At 44.8% G+C, this 19,840-nt stretch overlaps 1 protein-coding gene across 1 annotated transcript; it reads right to left on the reverse strand.

The window, feature by feature from the left end:
- Nucleotides 1-5,696: 5,696 nt before the first annotated feature.
- Nucleotides 5,697-15,871, reverse strand: LOC119444546 (monocarboxylate transporter 9). Its single transcript, XM_037708926.2, has 5 exons — nt 15,643-15,871; nt 13,671-13,933; nt 8,745-8,888; nt 7,105-7,950; nt 5,697-5,950 (listed from the first exon to the last, which is right to left on the reverse strand). The coding sequence occupies exons 2-5, from the start codon at nt 13,924-13,926 to the stop codon at nt 5,697-5,699; spliced, it is 1,500 nt and encodes a 499-aa protein (XP_037564854.1). The 5' UTR covers nt 13,927-13,933; nt 15,643-15,871.
- Between the last annotated feature and the right edge of the window lie 3,969 nt (nt 15,872-19,840).

Here is a 19,840-nt window from a genome sequence, read left to right on the forward strand (position 1 = left end):
GCCACCTGCATACTTGTGAGGCAGTCGTGGCCTCCGTGATGCTTAGAATATTAACCAATAGATAGGTTGCACGGACGTCATCGCAGACGTCAACTTTGGGCAGAAGCAGGTCGAGAAGCGGCTTAAGGGCAAGAAACATGACAGCATGACCGCAACGACAGGCGCGTCTTGTGTCGTCAGAGCGATAACACTGATAAGCCGGTGAAAAACAATCGCCGTCAAAAAGCGAAACAGTGTGGGCGTGATAATACGCTGCACTGACGTCATCGCAGACGCCATCTTTGGGTACCAGCGCGGTGAGAGATGGCTCCGTGACGTTACAAGAATGCTATCTATACACTCATGTTTAGTGCCGTGTTGTGCCCAACTACGTATAGATGTTGCGAGACAAAACAAACCACCGAAAAGTCTATATTTTACGCTATAGTTTATCGTAGAAAGAACATTTATGACGTATTTTCAATTTTGAATCGCTTCTCGCATCTGCAGCCAGCAAAAGCATGGCCTTTGAGATCAGGCTATGGGATCTTTTTAAAGCCGTCGCTGTGCCGTGACTTCAATTATTTGGACTATCGGCGCCGTCACTTCCTTTTAGATAACTCCCTGCTGTCGTTAACATCTACTGCAACCTCAGTAACTGTAGTGCGATGTTTCAGTGCGCGTTGTAACTGTGTGAAGTCGGAAAGCATCGAATGTACGATGGTTTTTCGCTCGTGTGGCACAGGTTACACCCGTGTCGTCCGTATCTTGCTTTGGTATCGGTGTGCTTAATATGCGTGGGTTGAGCTCCTGTCGTCCGTGCCTTCTGTGTTAATCTTGCGACCGGCGACGATTCCTCAAAAAAGCCACATGTCTCTGCAGCGTGCGTGTGTCCTATGTCAACAAGAATAACTCTTTTACTACGAAACAACTTTTTATGAAATATTGTATATATATATATACATATATATAAACACTTCTTATATAGTTGGTGGTGCAATGAACTATCGAAACTAATTATCGTACAATTTCTGATATGGGTGCATTTTATAGTAATCCATGCGTGTCAGAACAGCATTCTTTTTTAAAGTTATTTCATCATTGCGTTCTCAGAATCTTTCAGACGTTGTCAGTTTTAATTGTTTAATTGCAGAGATCAATGTCTACCCTATGTGTCTACCAAACATTGATTATGGGGAGCTAAATTTAAATTATAACTGCTGGCATGAGCGTCACCTTTGTTAACATATTATGTAATAGAAAACTTTAATATATACAATGCAATAATACAATACAGTAATAAATAAAAATATGTCCTTTTGATGAAATAAAAATGCAATGGGTGCCCGCGAAATAACTCTAGGTGGTGAAACTTGGACCCTTTCTGCACTACCACCAGGATCGGCTCACATGACAGATGTATGTGCCATTCAGTTTGGACCCTTTCTGCTCTGTTACCAGGATCGTCTCACTTGTTTTTTGTCGACATCTCGGACACGTGTTTTTATTTAGATCCTATGGCCATAGAGATCTTCGCTGTAAAAAGGTTGGCGTCATACACACTTTTATGTGATGTGCTTTGACATTACCAGTAACAAAAAAAGTATGTCTATTCCTCTCATCAGAAATCTTAAGATGCATTGTCATTTCAGTCTCTGATGTACTCGTGATGCTAAACAACATTAGACGATGCATTTATGATGCCTGTCTGATAGCACATTAGGAATGCATAACGTTCTAATCAGAAAGTCGTTGTTCATTTTCATAAGGGTATTTGCCTGCACCGGCGCATCACTGCTTCGCACTTCCCCAGGTCTCACGTTAGTGCAGTTGCATTAGAGTTGGATTTGATCTACACAAGCGTAGGAGTTCAGAAAAATTGGAGCTTCATTAAGCGCTCGATTGAAGCAGGGTTTGAGCTGGATTCGAACTGCATTTCAGCTACATTCTGCAAATGCATGGAGTTGTCACACATCGTCCGACCGCAGCCGAAGCCGCGGTTGCGCGGTGCAACCGTTTCGTGCGAGTTAGCGCAACGTGCTGTTTTGCTTCTCTCGCGTCCGTCTGCTGAGGACTTCGAGCCTGATTTTTGTTAATACTATTGTGAGGTTCTCAAGAACAGCGTAACCCTCCACTCGGCTGACCACCAAACGCTGACGATAAACCTGCAATTGGTGTACCTGCTCTCTGGTCAAGTTTCTTAACGTTGTGTGAACTTCCATGAAGATATGGAATAACTGCCTTCTTTGTGTTACCACGAGTTTGTCATTCTGTAACCTGTGTCGGTGCGTGACCAGCACATTTTACTTTCTTAAGTCTGCCTTCCGCGACACTAACCAGCGAACATGAGGCATATCCAGCGGCACTGAAGCGCTATACCTGAGACCGAATGCGTTATTCCGCCTTGTGGACACAGGACTTCTTCCAGGCATTTGTAAGGCAAGAGACAACAATACTTCTCCTCACGAGTTTTGAGTGTACAGACCCAAATGGAAGTAATGGCTTGCCAGCCCTAGGCTCAAACTTCCAGCACACGTGTTGTCTCAAGTCTCAAAAAAGTGAACGCGCAGGCGCAGAAACCGGATGTTATTTTCTTCAGAAAGCTCATGCGTGACGGTTAGTGAGCACCTATCCCCACGTGGATCTACCTGAGGACGTGTGTGCAGCGGGTGCGTGCTTGGGCAAAAATACGTGCTACATAAAAGTGCTTTTCCGAGAGTGAAAGAAGCCCAAGAATACATGCTAAATCCCTCGAGCGACCTGTCGCGCGGCAATTTTGCGTCTATTAGCCGGCTGCTTTCACGCTCAGAAAAACACTTATATGTGGCACGTTTTGAGCAACCGAAAGCTGTGTCGGGAGTTTTTCATGCTGTTCTGCAATTTTCTCATTGGCACTTTTCATCTAGTTATACTTGAGAAGTTGATCAATCAATTAAAACTGATGATCTAATTAGGCGGAATGCAAAAAATAATCTGAGTATCTCCAAACCACGGCAACCATCAGTACCTTGGATCTGTCCAGATACGTGGTATATTTGCAGAATGTTCAACCGTGCTGCATGATAGTTGGGACACCGTATATATATATATATATATATATATATATATATATATATATATATATATATATGTGTGTGTGTCTACAGACAGACATAGCGCATCCAAGACATCGAGATAGCATGCACGCCAAGCTAAATACTCATCACATCTGCATGTAAAAGCACTATCATTATTTCCATCATCATAGCGACCCAATAATTGTCACCACAAATATAAATAAACATTTACTATGGGCTGTCCAGAGGGCCCACGATGCGGCGGTCGGGCATGGCCTGACTGTCCCAACGTGGGAGCGGCCCGCTGCGCGCTGAGTCGCGTACCTCAGGACGTTCATTAAAGTTTTACATCCATCCATCCATCCATTTACCGCCGAGCCTCTTGCATGGTGAATGTCGGTACTAATGCGAAAATTTCGCGACACACTCTCTTACCATTGCCGAAATGCGTCAGGTTTAAAGCCTGTATGTCGCCGGGTTCTTCTACGGGGTATCAAAGATGACGATGATGACGCTGATTATTAGTGACATCCGCTTTCACGCGGCGCGGTGACAAATAGTTACCTTTTTTTTCAACCAATACTCTAAACTTCTTTTCTCGATCTCGAGTGCTGACCAGTAACCATTTCTATTCGTTTGGAATCCCAATGCTTCTCGGAGGGGGATGTTCCCCACAGGTATCTCGGCATTGCATAGCGATGTGCTGAGTCGTTCCCGCACGGTTGCTTTGACTGGAGCAGGCACATGCCTTATTCTGTGGCACATATTTGCTCCGGTACGTTTTCGCCCTGCGACAACCAGTACGGGCTGTAAATGTCAACGTAGTGCCCTTTGTGTTATGGTACAGAGTTCCTCTCCTGATTACTTTCTTGCCGCATCTGGAAATGTCTATGATCGTTTTTTTTTTTTTTGGTTCCATCCTTTCTATGCAATGCATTGTATCTGTTTCTCTCATTTTCTTTTTGATGACCCCCAGTTGTCTACGTACGCTTTCGAATACTCTCTACTTGGCTTCGAGTTTTGTTTACCTCTTCGTCCATCCCATCTCGACGCTTTGGAGGTACAGATAGTTGGCCCTTTAGTCGACTATTTCTTTTCATTCATGTTCCTGAGACTTTCTTCACTGACTTCGAAAGAATCCCAACCCCCGGTGACCCTGCGCTGCTCATTGTGGTCTTTCGCCAGTGCAGACAGTGCAGATTCCAGGGAGCCTCATTAAATCCCTGTAAGAGCCAGCCGCTTCCTATAGCTGACCACTGTACTCCCGTCTTGTGAGAGTAAAAGATTCGCTTACAACCAGTGCATTCCAGTTCTAGCGCGTCCAATGCTTAGTGGCATCGTCCTATAGTGGTATCCGGGGAACGCAAGTACCCTGAGTGCTATCACGTGTCAAACGGCGCGTTGCTTTCACGCTCAGGGGCAGTGAAAAACGTTGGCTATCGTATAACACTGATTTCTCGGTAGGCAACAAGCATTGCGGAAGAAGGAGCAGTGCGCACAAGCTGATATACCTGCTCTGATAATGACAATTAAGAGACGTTTCTCGCGAGCATAAAACAATAAACACGGATGAGGTAGCGTGGTGACAGTGCACAGAGATGGAATTCTCGTCTCTGCTATGCTCTGCCTTATGTGCGACTTTTATGAAACCTAAAAAATACAAAAAAACGCCACTGCAATACAGGGCAGTGTGAAGGTTCAGATTGACAAAAAATAAATAAAGGCAGTGCCAGCGTGTTCTGGCGATAATGCCGAAACTAAGAAATTATATCGAAGAATATGAACATCTGTCATAGAGGCGCACGATTTTATTCGTTTGAATTCATCACAGTCATAATGATTGTAAGAAGGCACCACGTAGTATACAAGTGTCATTAGTGCAGTTCAGAACATGGGATGACGTGCAATCCTCGAAAGCAACTATACGTTAGATTGTGCTCCATTGTACAGACAAACATAGCTCGTCAACAATTTAGAGGGTATTCAAAATTTAATATCGAGGTTCACAGAGATTTCTGTAACAAAACAAAAACGTGAGGAACTTCGGATGACACAAGAAGCAAAATGACGGCTGAAGTAACTGATTTTATTGGGCCCCAGCATGGTCCAGCATGCGTGTCTACAAGGCACGTCTGCGGTCAACTTCACTGGAAAGTTATAAATCAGCCTATCCCAAAGTTAGGTTCAAGTGTAATAATCGCGGCCTGCTACCTGCATGCAAGAGGAAGGCTTTGCTAGAAGCTAGGATGTTATGGTAATGACGCATGGGTAGTGGCGGTAGTGTAACAGTATTCTTAGGCCTCTGCGTCGGGGTAGACCTGCGCTTCTCCACATTTAGCGATCTTTAGCAACGATCGAATGACAGCGTCAGAATGAACGAAACTAGAATGCAATAAATGGAAGGTGCGTTGGAGCATTGATCAGTTATCATTACTGTTTCTATTTCCATTGTGTCTATTTCTGCATACCGATTATTTATTAACTCCTTGAGCTCGGTAGCATGTGACAGATAGCATCAGGTTGAGTCGCTCCACGCTATGTGTGCTGGAATCTTAGCTTGCTACAACATAGAGATTATTCTTTACTTTCTTGTGACAGTGGCATTTCATATGCACCGGTAATATGAGTATTTCGCCTTACACAACACTGACAAATGCAGTGTCATGTTACATAATAGGTCGGTCCCTCTGTCCTGTTGGGACAAGCAGATGTCTTGAATTCTCCCGTAAACTGACAGCGGTTAGCACCCGCGGCAAGCGAGTCATCCAGGGTGCCCTTATGCTCCAGCCTCCAGGTTCCTTTTTTCTTGTTTTCAGCGCAGACGACCACAAGCCAAATGAGTGCCAGTACAATGAGTGCAGACGCCAGAAGTGTGTACAAGCTGTCGTAGGCGCCTATGTTGTCCCGGAAGTAACCTGTAAGGATAACGTATTAATGATATCAGTGATGGCACTGGAGTAATAACGAGAATGTACAGTGGTGGTGTCGCAACGTTTTCTAAGGGTAGAGAATATTTTGTTGCGACCGGTCACACAACGTAAGAGAAAAACCACAGATACTTATTAAATCGAAATTTCAGTCTTTGCGTCTGTAAGTGTCAATGTAACACTTTCATTTCTTTGGTTATATGCGGCGGTAATAGATTTATATATTGAGTAATTTAATAGGAGTAGCGCACGGACGTTCTACAAAAAGTCTAAGTACCGCAGTCGATATTCTTGTGATCACTATGGCAGTCCAGTTGCCTAACAAACTGTTCACTACACTGACTGTATTTCGCATTCAAGAAAAAGTAAAAAAACAAACATCATAAATAATGTGCAACAAGCTTCTGGTTTATTTTAGCGCAGAGTTTCTATGTTATCACCATTTTATTTCGCCCATATTTCTACCCCAAGTTCCATTGGCTGACTCAAAGCACCGCACCACAAGATTTATGGTAACTCATGGACTAAATGCAGCCGGCTATTACGAAATTCGCCAGAGAGGCTCAACGCTGCGACCTGTTAAAAGCCGGCCACATTACTTAGTGAATTTTCTTATTGCTCTGATCCTGCGTTAGCCATTTACTAGCTGCACATGGTTTTCCCGTCATGATCAGTCGTTGTCGGTACCGCCTGGTTGCTACGCTAAATAAAGTGGTAGAAAGCTCTTAATAGCTGACACGTTCCAATACGTCATACAATTATGCATGCCAGATTGTCTTGACACATAACTTGTTGCCAGAACTTTGCCATCTGCGTATTTTTCACGCTTTAACAGCCGTTGACCTTTCCTTGTTACACACTTTCCTACACAGATATTTATGTTTTTACTCACATATACTGCAGCTGCAACTTAGGGCTATAGCTGGAGTGGGAGTCGTTACGCAACTGTTTATCAAATGAAAGAATTCAACCAAGTGCCATTGAAAAGAAAACACATACAAAAAAGAGCAATAATGCAGATGAATCAATTTACATGTGTGCAAGGTATGTTGCTATGCATCCCGATCATTTAACGATTAAGCCAACTTTGCAATAACTGGTACTGACGCTCAAAACCTCACGATAAACAAAAAACATCTTGCCTATGAGAAATGGTTTCAGCAGGAACAAAGGACCAGCCACCGTTCCCACAATTCCATAGCTGATGGGCAGCCTTTCCAAGCCCACGTACTCGGCCATGATAGCCGGATACATCGTCATTCCACAACCGACGAAAGTGGCCACGCACAGGCAGATGGCTAGTATCGACACGTAGGAGGTAGACCACGGGAGGGCGAGCAAGCACAGCCCCATGAGCAGATAATTAATCATGACGAGCGTGCTGCGCTTCAGGTAACCACGATCCGCCAGCACCGGAAGTCCCAGTCGCCCGACGGTGTCAGTGATTGAAAAGAGAGGAACCAAGCCGACGGCTGCCGTCACAGATGTGCCTCGATCAACGGCAAAGTCTGGCACAGTTGTCATGAAGATATCGAAGTTGTAGTTGTAGATGATGTACGTCACCATTATTACATAGAACATGGGACATTTCAAGACAGTGAGGCCATAGCGCAAGCTTCTCGGGTCGGGTGCTGGTTTATCAGTTAAGGTCTTTTCAGCGATAATTTTCATGTCTCCGCTCTCGATGGTGAAAATCAATGCCTTAGCATTCTGGGTGGCTACTTTCTCTTGGTGTTTCTTTCGGCGAATCCAAACAGGTTCCTTAAGGACGAGGCTGATCGCCGTTACGTGCATCACAATGGCACCAAAGATCATAACGCTGGTGCGGAAGTTGTACGTTTCTTTGAGGAACAGGAGAAGCCTCGGGAACACGAAAGCCGAGCTTGTAGAACCGGTGTACATGATCCCGAGAGCGAGGCCCTTATACTTGTCAAAGTACTGGTTGATGAAGACGAACAGCATCATGAATACAATTCCAGAGCCAAAACCTGCGCAAAAGACAAAACGAAGGCACTTAGGGAAGGCTATTTTAGGCATCCCCGTCAAAAGCACGCATTCAAAGACAGTAACCACGAATGATATAAACACAAAGTGCTAGTGTATGTATCTGGGTCCATTTTCTCATCGTTTACAGGACGGGTTCACATTCTATGTGAGCTGCTGTGCTGTACTGTAACACTCATTTTCTCTCTTTCTTGGGAGTGATGTAGCGACAATTTCGAATAGTAGTAATATCAATATAATAACAGATATTGCTATGGTTCATTATGTAAACGACTAGGCACTGCCTATATAGCTTCAAGTAATTTGGAAAGTGTCATTCTTTTTACGAAAATGTTTCTGCTGAAGTTAGGAAGGATTATTTCCTTGCTCCTAAGAGCGGCGAAAAAGACGCGAGAAAAGATACAAGAACATCACGAAATGTACTCCGCTATTATAACTCGACTAAAGTTGTGTTGACCGCTAGTTCGGACCTGTGGCCGAGAGACGTAGCACATTTAGAGCATAAACTAAAAATAACTGATAGCATATTTAGCGCCAGCGGACAAGGACCGGAGGGAGACGACGCTATATACCTCAATAGACGAGGCGCTAAGTACGCTTTTAGTTTACCAACACGCCCAGCATATGGCAATGAAAAATAACCAGTTTTATAACAGGAAGTAGTTATCCCTAAGATTCAACAACAACAAAAAAATAAAAATTCCTGCCTACCTCTTGCCACAGACAGTTTTTTTCGGGTGTTTTTGATAAAGGCGCCCACGTAAGATCGAGTACTCACCGAACAGGATACCAAGAGTTGCTGTCATCCACGATATGTTCGGTGAAAAACTGCTCGTGATTAGGCCCATCCACATCGTGACGCTGCCCGCGTACATCACCGGCACGGGTCCGAACCTCTGGCACAGAGGGCCAGCAACAATTCCTGGGTAAGCATGAATACATACTTTTAAAGGCTACTGTTGGGACCGCGATAAAAGCTTGCAATACAACAGGGAATACTTCCTGCTATTTAATTTTATACTTAGCGCCTTCTCAACATCATTTTGCATGAAGCCAATTCGGCGCACGGCCGCGATGGCCGCTTTCTTTTGCAAGAAGATCAGTGGTTCATGTAAGGGTAGGAGCTCTACAATGTAGATTGTTACGAGTAGAACTATCTAATCCAAATGTTAATTAATCAAATGGTGCTAATCTCATGGCAGATTATAGAGCCTTGGCATTGCCTGCACAAAAATTAGAAGCGTTTAGTTACCGTTCAACTATATATAGTTATGTGCACATCGCTAATTCACATGGATCCGAACAGTCCTTAGCAGGTCTTCGGACCTGCTATACCTGTGCACATGGGACACGCATGCGGGTCGATACAGAGAAAGCACGACGGCTCCAAAGCCAACGGTGACGTTTCGAATGCACCTTGAGTGTCCGTATAGTTGCTGCCACGACAAAGTACACAGTACGTCGCAGAAACGTGTGGCTGAATAAAGATTGTCACAGTATCAGTGTAAAGACTGCCACCCATTTGAAACATTCACCATATAAAGGTGTTGTCATATTTCTACGAGTTATAGAGTAAATATTAGTGGAATTGATTAACAAATGATAGGTAGATAACGTTATTGCATGCTTGTCACTACGCCGGCTGTATAAATGGACTATAATATTCACAAGCGGTGCCACATACGTGAAATATGTCATCACCCGAATCAAGCACATCGAGTTATCACCCCAGTGTGTATGACAATGCGTATCGTCATGCTGACATGTCATTAAAGAACTGGACATTGAAGGTATAAGCCACGTTAGTTTTACTCACCAGATGTCACAGCGAATGATTATTCGTATCCATGGTCAAGCAATAGAAAAACTTCGGCGTATACATAAACGCAGGAAACAATTACTGAAAAACCCACCAAGATAATCTTAAAATGAAAGTGAAGCGCTATGCAGCAACAATGAAACATAGAGCACTGTGGGGACACAATAAGTATGAGGTGGTGCGCGGAATCTGAAAAGGCGTAATGGTGCCAGCGCTAACTTTCACAGATGCTATACTATGCTTACAATAGTATACCTTGTCGTGGCTGGAAGCTAAGCAAACATCGGTAGGCCGGTTGGCCTTTCGAGCCCACGGTAAAACCACAAATGGGGATAGTGCAGGGTGGCATGCTATGGGTCTCTTTTGAAGTCAGAGAAGCACAGAGCAAAATTAGTTTTGAAGAAAGACTCAGGAACATGAATAAAAGTAAATGGGCATATAAAGTGCACAACTATCTGTACCTGAAAACGTGGCCAAAGAATGAAGGAAGAGGTCAAGGAAGTTGGCAACCAAGCACAGGGTAATTGAAATTGTAAATAGACACCCAGGAGTAATCAGAAAGAAAGAGAGAAACAGAGACACTTAAATGGATGCAAAGAATGGAAGCCGTCAGGACCATGGAGATTTACAAGAATGAGAAAAAAAGAAATCACAAGGGAAAATCTGTAAGATAACACAAAGGGCAGTGCCTTGCTATTTGAGGCTCGAGTCGGTTGCCTAAGGACAATAACGTATTGGAGCAAATATTCGGAACTAGATGAGGCATGTGTATGCTGAAGCAAAAACCCGGAGACCACTCAGCACATCCTAATTGAATGCGAAGGGTTTCACCCAGTCAGACCCGTAGGGGTCAGACGCCTCCCGGATGATCTTGGATTTAAAGTGGATGGAAATATAAACCAGTCAGCAGTCGAGATAAGGAAGAGACGTGTAGAGTATCGGTGGAAAAAAGCAGGGAAGAGATTGATACGGCCGGATCTGTCACATGCATTGGTAGCGGTACAAGGTAGATTATGAAGGGGGGGAAAAGGTTAAGGAGATGTATCCCGAGATGCCAGAAAAAACATGTAGAGCATACTTGATTGAATGAAGCAGGCTAGGTGACTATTTTTCACCGCCCCGTTTAAAAGAGGCTGTTTATACACAGCGCAAAAAACGAAGACACAAGAAAGAAAACACACACGACACCACTGCGCTCGTGGTGTCGTGTGTGTGTTTCTTTCTTGTGTCTTCATTTTTTTGCGCAGTTTATAAACGTCTAAAAGCTATGAACCAACTAGCCCACCAGAACGTCCTGCAGAAGAGGATGCCATTAAACCATGACCATCATTCCATATTTCAACCGGCCAAAAAGGCACTAGCAGAAAGAAGTTCGGTCAGATGAAAAATTACTCCATCTCCCGCTAACGAGAACCATGTGCGGATGAGAAGCAGCGGGGAGATGGTTTCGCGGCAGCGCCCCGAGCGCTCATCGCGGCGCTGCACAGGAGTGAGAATGAGGCGTGCGCTCCGTCATTTTCATACCGCGAACTGCCGTGGCGCCCCCAGCGGAGTATGCAGCTGTCGCACCACCTGTCGTGCGCGCCGCTACGGAATCCTAGAGGAGAGAAAGGGGGGAGCGTAGGAGAGGAGAGAGAGGGGAAGGGGACGCGAATGCGCTGTGGGGGTGTGGCACGCGGGCGCCGCTCCGTACAGGATTAGGAGAGGAGAGAGAGGGGGAGGAGACGCTCATGTTCTGTGGGGGTGTGGGACGCGGGACCGACGGACAGAGCCGCCGGCAAGAAATGCTTCGCATTTAAAAGTACACCCAGCTGTGCATGAGTGGTTGCGCAGCCAAGCAATAATGTTACCCCGGAAATTCAGGCATTTTGCAAGCGTTGGAAGCATATATTGAATGACGGGTTGTTGAAGTAGAAATATAATGCGAGAGGTGTTTCTTATTCAGTCAATGAATTATTTTATTGCGATAGCAATTATATGGACACTCCAAAGCAGATTTCTGCCGTCGTCGTCGCCGTCGCCATTGCCGTCGCCGTCGCCGTGAGGTTCCTTATGACGTCAATGGAGATGAAATCGTCGCCGCGCGCCGCCGAACGCTGTATGTGCGAGTGAAAGGGCGCGAGGGACGCGCGCTTTCACGGGGAGTGAACCCACGGCGGAGAACAAACGCGCGTTCTGCGCCGTGCTCCCTTAAGGGCTGCAGAAGTAGGCGTCTCTTTCCTCCTTTACAATCACCATATATGTAGAGCAAACGCGCCTTGTTCCGACGCGCGAAAAGCAGTGGAGGGAGGTGGAGGGAAGGCAGGCGACGTTTAGCTGCGGCACCAAGTGCCTACTTATATCAGAGGCTCCGGCAACATGCAGTCACCAACGCCGCACGCATTTTGTGCGAACGCGGGCAAAACGCCGACGTCGTCGACAACAGTTCTGCGTGTTGCCGGTGCTGCTGCATGTCCAAGTTTATACAGCTGATAAAGGTACTATCATTACTCCGTATAGCTCTCTACAAATTTGCTATCGCAATTGATGCTTCGCCTTTCAGGTGAAGCTGCGACAACTTTTTTGAACATCATTTAGATGTTTAATCTTACCGATGTTGATATGTTGTATACGTGAGAACACTGATTGCTACGCTGTAAATATAATTTATGTATAATGTTTTATAATAATACAATTGTCATTGAATGTGAACGCATTTCTTGCAGTCCTACATTGTCATACAGTTAGATTGTCCTTCAGCTTCCCTTTTCTTCTGTCTTCTTGTGCTATTTCTAAGTTTAATATGTTTTGTTTTGTTTTATGTATCTAATAATGTTACTATTTGTTACTTTTTCCCGGTTATTGTGGATCTCTCGGTCGTATGCAACTGCTGCGCCAACTGACATGCTGGCTTTGCTAGGTGCGGCAGACATTGCATAGGTGAATTAAAAGGCAATACACATTATCATTAAAATAGCGGGCATATGATGCTATTGAGGTATTTGATGAGTTTAAAGCAAAAACTTCAGTGCGCCGAGGTAGAAGTGCTGAGGAAATGTAATATTTCCTTCACGTTCCTAACGGTTATAGCCTTGACGATCTTGAAACACTTTCTTTGCTAAATGTAGCTATAGTTATGTTTGCAAGTGCACAGAGCACTCCTTATGCTTTTATAATTGACGACTGTCGTGAAGCATCCCCATTTGTAAACTATTTAAGGAATTTTATTTCAGCAATCTTATCTCACCTCGAAGTGATTTCCGCGATTGGCCATCGCCGCGGTGACTAGGATAACGATAGCCCGTTATGCGAGCGATCGTTATCATGAGCAGTGGGTGCCCCAACCGAAGACAATGAGGAAACGATCCTTCTGAGAGGAGCTTTCTCAATACGAGAATTGTAAATTACCTACAGTAGTCGGCGTGGCTGATAAAGCATACCTATCATGGTCAAAGAAGAAAGCTTGCGATAACAGTTACTTTAGCGCAGTTTAGACTGATTGCCCCAAAACGAAAAAACCTTACAGCGTTCTCGAGCTAAGTAACGACGCTACCTGTACTCCCAGAAAGGAGAGAGAGAAAGAGATTATTAAATGTGTGCTGGAAATGTTTGCAGGATCATGAGCCTGACATTCTACTGCATAATGAGATTAGTGATGCATGAAATGACCCACTCTTACACAGACTGTACCCCTATATATATATACTCCTGTACTGGTGCACTGGCCAGTTGCCGAGGTTAGCGTGACCAGAAACAAGGAGCACGCTTGAAGCTGGTGTGATCTTGCGTGGCTATTGGAGCCTTCTAGATAAACCTGCAACTACTGAAAACCTCCGTCTTACGGAATCCATGGGATCCCAACGCGGCAGAACCGACACCAAAATACACCACGTTGCGTTCGCTCACCAGCTAGATTGCTGACGGCACCGAAGAGGCAAATGGGCCACGCGGCCTGTCCGCGATCGACGCGGAACTCTTCCATCATGCCGATGTACAGGAAGCCAGAGGACCGGATCGTCGCCGATGTCATGAATGTGACAAGTGCGCAGAGGCCAGCCATGTACCAGCAAGTATCCACTCCAGGCTCTCTGTGCGGCTGCTTAGGTGGCGGCAGCTTGTTCACCACGCCGTCTTCTTTGCTTTGTTCGCACTTGTAAGCCATTTTTCAACTGCACGAAGTGTAAAATAATAGTAAAGCCTTTTGCTTTCTCTGTTCAACGTGTCAAGAGTCTCTTATGTGCAAGGAATCCCCTCTGAAATCATCATCACTAAGATCATAATTTATTCTGCCTTAAAGGCCCCCAAAAGGACATTGCATAAGAGTATCTGTGTGGGGCGGGGGGAATGAAGCACTTACAGTGCGTGCCACATCAAGTAAAACAAAGGACACGGCTGCAAAGACACTAGCAGAAAATTGCCGCAAAGACAGACAGGGTGAAGGATACCGTCAGAGCAAAATTTAGTGAAGTGAGATGTCATGAGCCTTCTGATACTCTAAATCCGAATGATACTTGAAAACTATGGATGGAAGAAAAAACACGTCAGCTGGAAAGGCCTATGCGCTTTCACCAGCAAACCGTATTCATGAACTCGAGCGAATCTATTGCACAATTAAAAAAATTACCATTGCACTCAACAACCACGGCGTTTACTGACAACACTTTTTACGCCAGACCGCCTGCCACGGCACGCGTCTACCATCGACTACGACGTTTATAAACCTTTTCCATTGAGCTGCGTTTGCCCATTGCAATGCTAAAACACTATAGATACGCATTTTGCGAGCATGACAACATTTTGCATTGTCCATCAGTGCCTCGACAAATTAATATGTGGCTTTAGGATATTGAGATTACGGAAACTATTCCATGTGGCATCTCAGTCTCTTAAAGCACTACAAACAGGCGAGCGATGTGTCGTGAGACATATTTCGCTACATATCGGTGTTCTTAAATAGTAAGAGAAATAATAGTAATAATCAATGAAATAAAGTGTTTCGTTGTAAAATTTGCATTGGTTAAAAGAAACGTCGCCTTTCCTTCCCGTGCGAAGTGCAGCTAAGATAATACTGTGAGCAACTTTTAATAAAGCGAAAGCTTTATTTCTCTTATCGTTCAGTGGACCTTTAAAGTCCTTGAGCGAAAACGCGTCGACGACATAAAAGGTACAAAAGCTATCACCATCAATGGTTCATACGCCCGTAAGCAAACAAGATGGATGATACGGCAAATTAAGTGGATGAAACAGGCGAGTCAAACGCAATAGAATTAAGATTGATGACTTGGCGATTAAAGAGAATTACTAAGCGAATTAGACTAACCGTATTAAGAGGATGAGTAGGCGAATTAAGAGGATGAGCAAGCGAATTAGGAGGAATGACTAAGCGAAGTAGACTAAGCGAATTAAGGGGGATGTGTAATTCATGGGTCCGTCTTTAATGCATCGGCACTTGGGCTTTCGCCTTGAAGTCGTCTTAAGGATAACATAAGAGACCATGTGGATGTTTTACTGACGGCTGCGGAACTGTTACTTATCTTTATCCACAATTCTAGGATGCTGATCTCGGTGCCAGTATACAGCCATTTTATTATATACTATTGATCCAAGCCAACATCTTTAGGGTACGGAAGCAATTATAAGACATTGTTGGCATCGAATTACGTATTAGGTATAGCTTATAGTAAGTGTCGTAGTTCAAGAGCTACCAGTCATTTCTTCCCTTTACATTGACTACAGAGCTCTGCATTCTAAGCACTGTCCCTGCCTCTTCGTAAACCATAACTTATCGATGCACAGCAAAGTGCACGCCAGCATAACGGGAGAAAGAAAGCCGTTAAGTATAGAATAAATGCCGCGCCTAGATTTTTTGTGGGCTTACTTGATCGTGGAGCCGTGTCTTCAACGGTGGGCACTTATTTATTCGAGTGCTTCCGGACCACCAACCGAGCAATGCAGACGACAGAAAGCACTGGCACCTGTGTGAGTGCAACGATGAGACGACGTTTGCACGTGCTGCTAATTTCCTTGCACTCCTTATATGTTGACATTTATCACTGACCTACGTCTCGTAGCAGGGCGAGAGAGGTTAAAAGAAGGCGAGAGGTTTTTGTCTTCTAGGAAGAATATTGCCAATTTTGGACGAGAATGTTCTATGCTGGTTTGGTCCGCCGCCGCCCACGGGGAAAGGAGACGAAGGAAAGGGACAGCCTGCTACTCCCTCCTTCGTTCGCTTACCCGGAAACTACCGTTAGCTGGAGGCAATGAAAAGGAGAGCAGCACTCTTGTTTAATGACTTAACAGCTTGACTCAGCGACAAGGTGAAGATAGCAAGAAATAATAAAAATACGTCTTCGAGCGACCTCTTGGTGCTGTCGGCTTTCGGATCAGATGTCAGAAACCTCGCAGCGGTGGGGAGTGTAGGTTGCAGAGACCGATGGCGACGTAAAATTCAGTCGCTACAGTTACGTTGCATTTTGAAAGCATGTGGAAACATCGAGAATGATAATGTCAAACCTGGAGTGAGCTGCTGCTGAGTGACTTGCAGTTGCTTTATCGTAAACAAGCTGATGCATGTTCTTTGTGCAAGGCAGGCCGGTCGACGAAGAAGGCGTTCTAAAACGACGAAACTTTTCGTTTTAAATTCTTAGCAGATTCTTTTTGACGACTTCGTAATATTTACAGAAGAAAAATAACGACCGCATACATACGGTGCTTTTCTGCTGAAGGCTACTCTTATCTTGAACTCACCCATGTCTGTTTCTGAATTCTTTTTCAGTATAAGATTTGAGGAATCAACCATTTTAAGGATATGCTGGTTGTTCACTTTTAGAAAGGAAGCATCTACTTTTGGTTCTTTCTTTGCTTTCTTGTATGGGGTAAGTGGTCTTGTGTAGTAATCATATCATGTTTTGCTTCAATTTACTGAGGCAATAAACAAGCCAGTTCAAGTACAGGACTTTCTTTTTTTAATATTCAGTTTGCTATGAATCTCCAGTAAAGGAGCTAGGAAACGCGACAGGAAGTTATAATCACTCATTTGTTTTTCCAAACTAATAAAGAAGCTTGAAGTAATATGATTCCATTATATTTTGCCTTTCTGATGCAATAAATTGTCGTTTATTCCAAGCCAATTTCTTATTTTCCCAGGCTGTTGTGAACACATGCTGTTGTGATTGAAGACGCAGTTTAGTTTTCCGTCCGGCAGGCTCTCGAGCAAAGGCGGCGTAGTTGGGTGACGGGGCGCGACGGCGTTGAGGCGACGGCGATCGCACGGAGGAGCGGCTGTCATGTGCATCAGAAGTAGGGTACAGACGGCGAGGTGAATAACGGCGAGCGTCGGCTTCTGGGTGCGGAATATGGCGGCATTCAGGTGATGCGGCAGTGGCGGGATACATGATATACTCGGTGGCAGCAGGAGAATATCGGTTTGTCGCCTGGTGTTCGCCATTCAGCAGGATTGCGTGGTTTGGGAGCGAAATACTATTAACTGCAGTTTTTGGCCAAGGGAATGGGTCTCGAATCAGTTCGGGGGACATAGCGGGCGGTGGGAATGCCAAGGTTTGCAATTTCATGCCGCACAACTGCCTCAAGAAAGACGTGCCTTTTACGTGATGTTGCTCTCAGCCTGCCGCGTTTTCACGCCTTATCACGATTGTCACTAATCCACCGATCTAGGCCCACTTCGACCCGTCCGCACCTGCAGAGTTCCGAACTGATACCAGTGGTTATGGGATCGGAGTGGTCTTAGCCCAACGCCAACATACAATATAGCCTACGCTAGCCGGCTCCTGACAACTCCAGAGCACAACTATTCCATTACCGAGCGCGAATGTCTTGCTCAAATCTGGGCTGTTTCAAAGTCCCGCCCATATTTATATAGCAATGCCTTCTAAGTAATCACATACCATTATGCGCTCTGTTGGCTTTCTTCGCTCAAGTATCCTACTGGCCGGCTCGGTCGTTGGGCCCTCCGACTACAAGAATGTCCCTACACAGTGACTTACAAGTCGGGACGCCAACACCAGGAAGCAGACTTCTTATCTCGCTACCCAGTCGAAGACCCGACTGCTACGTCTGATACTGATACCGATGCCTGCGTTCTCACGCAAGGGAAATTGCCCGCGCCCGCCTTCTGAACTCCCAAGAGTGTCAAAGGCGTTTGTATGACCGGCGACACCGAGACGTGCACTTCCCGCCTGGTTCTTTGGTGCTTTAGTGGTCTCCGTCGCGTCAGGTCGGCCTGTCAGAAAAACTGCTGCCTCGCTACACAGGCGCATACCGAATGCTTCGTGCCATGACTCTCGTCACCTACGAAATCGCCCCTGACGCCCCATCTGCTTCCCAGTCCAGCGATATCGTGGACGTTACACGACTGAAGTATCACCCTCACAGTGATGGCATTTAGGCGCTCCGAGAGGTCGCTTCTGCCACCGGGGGATTATGCTACACGCGTGTTGTATTTGGTCGTTTGAACGACGCGCGCTGGTGCCATCACTCGAGCAAAGAGGAAGGACGAACTTGGCTCGCACTGTTAATCCAACTGGTCAGTGCTGCAACCGCTGCTGTAAATATATTCTGTACATAGTTTCCTCCTTTAATTGACTCGTCCTTCGCGTAACAATATTTATTAAAAGTCAACGTGGCTACTTTAGGAGCATATACTTATCTATAGCGTATATTTAGGACAATAGTTCAGGATTGACAAAGACGGTCACCGGCTTACTATAGGAATGGAATCACTTGGAATGTAATGTTTTGCAAATGATTATGACAGCATGTTGCTGGATGATTGAAACACAACACCCTTGCAACGCTCGTTAGCGCTACACAACAACTTGGAGGCTAAAACACACGAAGTGGAGCAACATACCAATACGATCGTTTGCGCATTAGCCAGAAGAAAGCAGTATTTTGAAAAGTGGCTCCGCCATAACAAATAATTGGCTCCATGCATTTAGACGTGCTGACAAGGTTACATAATATACAGCGAGCTGCTGGTCAAAATCTTACCATTTGATTTTTACCCTCTCAATAGGAGCGATGCGCCGGCGAGGAAAACCCGTCCGAGCATTTGAGATATCGCCTATGGTTATACACACACAACGTATAACTTGGAACTCATGCACAGGCGCGTTAGCGATATTTGAAAAAATCTGCTGTGCGCTGAAAATACTCGCTTTATATTTGAAAAGAGAACAGTTTCACGACCATAGCACACTCACTAAGACTTAACATATTGCGTTTGTTTTATTTTTTTTGTGTTCAAATACTACAGAACGTTTAAAAATCTTTAGTGGCAGATAGCACATTTTAGTTCTTCAGTTGGACTCTTCTGAAAGATGGAGACAACTGCCGCAATAAGTTGGAATGCACTAAGCGATTAATCAACAAAGTTTACTAAATAGGGTTTACCCAGTTATTTTACACCATATATTGCAATGCACAAATTGTAGCCGATGAGTTCGCAAGGGGCATCCACTTGCGAACTCAATCAACAATTTTGAGACCCTCATTTCCACAGTGGCTGACGAAATAAATTAGCGTTCAAGTGCATTTTGTGTTTCACAGCATAAAACGACATTTCGATAAAAAATGTCAGTAGATTAATTGTGCATTAATACTGCAAATTTGCCGGCATATATCTGTAAACAGTTGTAATCCACAGAATTCAATCCCAGAGGAAATGCCTTGCATACTCAACGGCTACAATTCGTGCATATAGCATGCGCCATCCTGTAATCAGGTAAAACCAAGTTAGCAAAACTGTCTTAAGTATTAATTTAAGCATTTCGATTTTTCGTGCAAGTGTTGCCCGCCTCATAGGGGAATTCATCTCAAGGACTACAATTGTGCCAGGGCCCATTTTCAAAAACTTTCTGTTGGGGTCTTAAAAATGCACATGGTATACACAAAAATGCGTTAGCCCCATGCTGCCGGCTTTGGTAGAGTTCTTGTATATTATCTGCGATTGAACAATGCGATGAACATAAACCACAACTCGAAAGATAAATACCAGTGAAGGACACAGGAGTCCCGCGCTAGCTTGCATTTCGCTCAATAATAAATTTCAGTGAAGG

Source organism: Dermacentor silvarum, chromosome 3 (assembly GCF_013339745.2).
Source record: "Dermacentor silvarum isolate Dsil-2018 chromosome 3, BIME_Dsil_1.4, whole genome shotgun sequence".
Classification (NCBI taxonomy): domain Eukaryota; kingdom Metazoa; phylum Arthropoda; class Arachnida; order Ixodida; family Ixodidae; genus Dermacentor; species Dermacentor silvarum.

What these genes read in the sequence shown, in the direction of transcription:
- LOC119444546 (XM_037708926.2), bottom strand. Translation starts at nt 13,926, where the DNA reads ATGGCTTACAAGTGCGAACAAAGCAAAGAAGACGGCGTGGTGAACAAG. An exon ending in AACTCTTGGTATCCTGTTCG is followed by an intron (nt 7,951 to 8,744) that starts GTGAGTACTCGA and finishes TCTTTTGCGCAG; the next exon opens with GTTTTGGCTCTGGAATTGTA. An exon ending in GCTGAAACCATTTCTCATAG is followed by an intron (nt 5,951 to 7,104) that starts GCAAGATGTTTT and finishes TTATCCTTACAG; the next exon opens with GTTACTTCCGGGACAACATA.